This window comes from Eucalyptus grandis, chromosome 8 (assembly GCF_016545825.1).
Source record: "Eucalyptus grandis isolate ANBG69807.140 chromosome 8, ASM1654582v1, whole genome shotgun sequence".
NCBI classification, from domain to species: Eukaryota; Viridiplantae; Streptophyta; class Magnoliopsida; order Myrtales; family Myrtaceae; genus Eucalyptus; species Eucalyptus grandis.
The window spans coordinates 28,824,888-28,829,424 of NC_052619.1; the positions used below are offsets into that span (position 1 = coordinate 28,824,888).

At 42.4% G+C, this 4,537-nt stretch overlaps 1 protein-coding gene across 1 annotated transcript; it reads right to left on the reverse strand.

Moving 5' to 3' along the window:
- Positions 1–1,949: 1,949 nt before the first annotated feature.
- On the reverse strand, positions 1,950–4,136 carry LOC120286884 (scarecrow-like protein 32). Its single transcript, XM_039299464.1, has 2 exons — positions 3,950–4,136; positions 1,950–3,815 (listed from the first exon to the last, which is right to left on the reverse strand). Exon 2 carries the CDS (start codon positions 3,558–3,560, stop codon positions 2,154–2,156), a length of 1,407 nt encoding a protein of 468 aa, XP_039155398.1. The 5' UTR covers positions 3,561–3,815; positions 3,950–4,136; the 3' UTR covers positions 1,950–2,153.
- Positions 4,137–4,537: the final 401 nt, after the last annotated feature.

Consider the following 4,537-nt stretch of genomic DNA (forward strand, 5'->3'; position numbering starts at 1 on the left):
GGTGTTGCTCAAAATCGATTCTTTTGAAGATTGAATTAACTCGAGCCTTACACGAAAAATCATTGTACACAAAGAACTTTTAAACCATCCCAGGTATTGAACCTCAATCTTTGTCCTGTTTTCGTTCGTATACTATGCTGTGGTCTTCAAAATCATATCAGAAATTTTTTCTTATTTTATGTCTGCAAAAGTCAGCATGTATAATTTTTTGTGACGTGCATTCTTCTTTCCATCAATTAATATTGGCTGATTTCCAACTATTTCACTGTTAACACCTATTTCTTTTTCTGTTAAACAACAATCTGTTTCATAATTCGATGAGGAGAAACGAGAGGATCCTAAGCATATGCTTAAGGAGATCCGAGAGCACAAACATATGTTGCCGGAACCTTTGTATACTCCCATTTGGGATTTAACCTTATTGCACTCGATATTTAACTATTTCGTGCCTCTTCCCGATTTACAATTTAAACTGGAAACCTCAAGTTGTTGGGTTTTTAAAAATGCTTCTTTACTAATTAATAGAGGTACAATAACCAAAGAAAGAGTTTAAGATTAAAATTATTTAATACAAATAATACGGTATGATAAATAAATAATAAAAAAATGCATGTCTTGTTTTGAATATAACTTAGACGCTCGAGCAACTTTCGAACTTGTGTTAATGTCGAGAGGGTTTAGGACGAGAGAATGCATCTGAAGACCTCGTCAAAGGAAAAAGAATGTATCTTCTGACTACACATCAATTGCATTAAATGGATATATATCAGAGCAGATAATTCAATTTACCTAACATAAGTAATTAAAATGACTTGCTATTGAATAAACCAAACACTGTATATTAAATAAATTTTATAAGGAAAGTGAAGAAGAAAGAGAAAGAGGTAGGAAGCCCAACGAACGAATGTGAAGTATTCAGAAATGTAAGATGACATGTTAGAAATTTGTGTAAGGCGTTCGTGAAAAGTTAAAATTACGAAAAAAAAAAAAAAATCAAAGTGTTGTAACTTTGGCATTTTGCAATTCTAATTAATATCTTTTATTTTCTTGAAAAATTTGACAAACCGCTACATGGTTAAACTTGTGATTGATGATGAAGATGGAGAGGCGCAATGTGTTGATGCTTGACATAGCATTAGAAGTTATTGGATGCCCTGTCGAAGAATTAATTCAATTATAAAGATTGGTGTTTGGTTATCCTTATTCTCTATCTTAATTACGATGAAGCTTTATTTTGTTCAGCAAAATGGGTTCAATAACTTCTTCATTATGTGGAATATAGCAGAAAGGAATTCAATGAGCAGATTTCAGTGTAAAGAAAAGGAGCTGCATCTTCCATGGCCAAGCTGACAGGACGAATGGTTACTCCGACTGCACATTGAAAAGGATAATAGGATAAGAAGCGATCGGGAAGTGACTCCACTAGAACCTCAACAAAAAGGAAGTAGAACTAAATAAGAACCTAATCATTCAATCAAGAACTTCAGATTTATCACGTACTTGTCGACGTAGATTTCAGCCAAAGAAAGGTGAGCTTTGGGACTAAAGCACTTCAACATCGACCGTATGAAATGGATATATAAGATTCAAGCAACATCAAGCTGATTATAGGACTCAATAGTTGTTATTATTTCACTTCCAAGCATGTTTAAAAACAGCGACCAGAAATCGAAATTCAAGCTCAGCATGTGTTTATCTTAGAGGACACTTCTTAGATTGGAGATGCGCCTCCACGACAACGACGACGAATATCGAGATTTACTCGATTTACAAAATTGGGTTTCTCGTACGTTGACGGGAAGAACAACCTCGTTTCTATCCGTCAAAGAAAAAGCACGCCAAAAATATTTGGTTTTGTCTTCAAGCATTTAATGCAGTCGTCATCTAATCACAAACATCTGAACAAGTAGAGAGAGAGAGAGAGAGAGAGAGAGAGAGAGAGAGAGAGAGAGAGAGAGAGATGGTCAATATATTTATGATCTGGAACAAACTAAGTATCAGCTAGATGATTCCTCACCTCTCTCTGTCATCCAATTTTGGAAGATGCTAAAAGGAGTAGCTAATCAACGTAGAGTCTAGTAAATTGATGACGAATGAACTACTTAACAAGCTGCGAAAGAGCACTAAAGCCTAAATCCATAAAAAAGAGTTGATCAAGCAGGCAACCATGCAGCGGCAAAAGCTACATTATGTCCCTTCCATGTTAATACAAGATCATCTTCTTCCTTCTTCAATCCCCAGCCCGCTGCATGCTCGTCGAGCATGGCCTTGACTTCCGAGACTGCATCATCTCCGAATGGGACGGCCCGAAAGTCCGCGTTCCTCATCCGCTGCACCCACCGGCTCTTCGGCTCGAGCCTCTCGATTCTCTGAAGACCCTCTTGCGCGATGATATTTTGTATCTTCCAGTATATGTAAGACTCATACCACTGCCTCTGCTTGCTTCCCCTCGGGAGGAACGTGTCGACCGTGTCGTAAGGAATCCAAAGATAATTGAATGCTGACCGCAATCTCGAGGCGACATTATTCGATGTGAAGTCCGCATCCTCGTCCACTATGATGACAACGTTCGGGTCTAAGCACCGAAGTGCCTTAAGGAGGGTCGACCGAGGAGAATATACCGATGAAGACTCAAAGAGGTAATTAGGGTTTGCTTCGGAATCCGATATTAACGGAACGGTCTCGTCGGGCACAAAGTGAAGCATCATGTGACAATTTATAACCAGTGCTTCCGGTTCACCAACTCCTCCCGAGTACATTAGTTTCTGCATCCTGAGTTGTTCAATCAAGGACGAGAATCCGTCTGCGTAACTCGAAGAAATGACCTGAAATTCCATGTGTATGTTTCGAGACCTTGCGAAACTCACCAACTTGGATCCCAACTCTTCGTACGAAAGGTCAAGCATGGGCGGCGCATCCTCCACAGCGCCGGCAACCGTGAGCTTCACCAATGGGGGCCCTTCAAGACGATTGGCGATTGCATCAATAAGAGTAGGAATCTGCATGCAATGCGTCGTGCTCAAGTCGACTATGTGAACCACCGAATACCCTTCGACTGCTTCGATTATGGTGGCATTCGCTGCGGTGAATCCGAACCGATGCCACGGGGTCAGGTCGACGAAATTCGCAAGCTCAATGATGGAGAACTTATGCGTCTCATTGCACAGGTTGTCGTAGTTCTGCGCATTCGCCATGGCCGCCAGCATCTTGCACGTACCGCTCTTGGCGGCCCGAGCAATGAGGGCCCGGAGGAAGCCACACGTGAGCCGCTGATTCGAGTCGCCATCGGCCGGGGCAATGTTGTTGAGGACCCAGAGGATCTGCTGGGCGAGGGTCGCGTCATTGGTCTCGATGGCGTTTGCACAGTGCACTAGCAGCTGCTCCATGCAATTCGCGTCTCCGAGGCTCCCCAAGGACTTGGGCATCGGGAAGCCGGGCCAAGGGCGGGTTCGGTGCACTTGGTTCTTGTTCATGGAGAGGCTGGAAAAGAATGGTGGTGGTGATTGGTGGAAGGAGGGGGTTTGAGGTTGTGGTGGTGGGATTTCAGTGAATTGCATCATCAGTTGGTGGTCACGCAGAAAGAGAAAGAGAGAGAGATTGAATTTAAGAAATTTTTCTGGAGGAGGGAGCAGAAAGAAAGAAAGAGACTAGACTAACAATGGTACCTTGACATTGGGAAGCGACCCACAATATGGAAAAGCCTAAGAAAAAAAGAAAAGAAAGAGAAAAACTTGGATTTGAATCAGCTGAGAAATGGACAGTTCATCTTTTCTTTCTGGGTATTTTGGGTTCTTGCAATGGGGTGGAAAAAAGGACTGATAAGTCAGGAGGGCAGAAAAGAGTCAAGAATCAAAGAGAAACTCAGCTGTTAGTCAAGAATAGGCAAAAGAGACACATCCTTAAAGGGGCAAAAAGAAACATCAGCCTTTTTCAGTTGTGATGCAAATACCTGGTATACATTAAAACAAGGCCAGAACAGCAGCAGCAGCAGCGCCTGCAGGAATTCAACAGACCTTCACCAAAAGGACTCCCTCGTAATAACTGCAAAACCCTGCTCTTAATACTCCTTCCTGCTTCCGTTTATTGTCAGTTAATGAAGTTCATAAGCATCAGAGAGAGAGAGAGAGAGAGAGAGAGAGAGAAGGGGGCTAAGGAGAGAGTTGGATTTTTTTGGTAGCATGTGAAGTAGCCGGCCAAGGAGTTGTCTCTATGCAGGAGTGGGGGTGGCCTTGGCATGTAGCGGGAGCGAGTGACCGGGGGCAGTTAAGCTTTGGCTCACTCACGGGCCACCATATCATGAACAAATCATTTTTATGGCAGTTCCCTCCTGATCTCCTCGTTTTGTTTCTTCCTTTTACTTTTCTTTTCCCCTCAGTCCTCCATTTAGCAGATTCTCCCTTTCATCTGTGGGGACAATTTAGCCCAGCATGCCATGACACCCTTTCAACCGATTTTTTTGTATGCTTTTAGTGGGCGTTGCTAGTTATACTAATGCTACCATGTGAAAATCAGTCCATCGAATGACGCGACGGATTGT

Coding starts and splice junctions, on each gene's coding strand:
- LOC120286884 (XM_039299464.1), bottom strand. CDS start 3,560: ATGATGCAATTCACTGAAATCCCACCACCACAACCTCAAACCCCCTCC.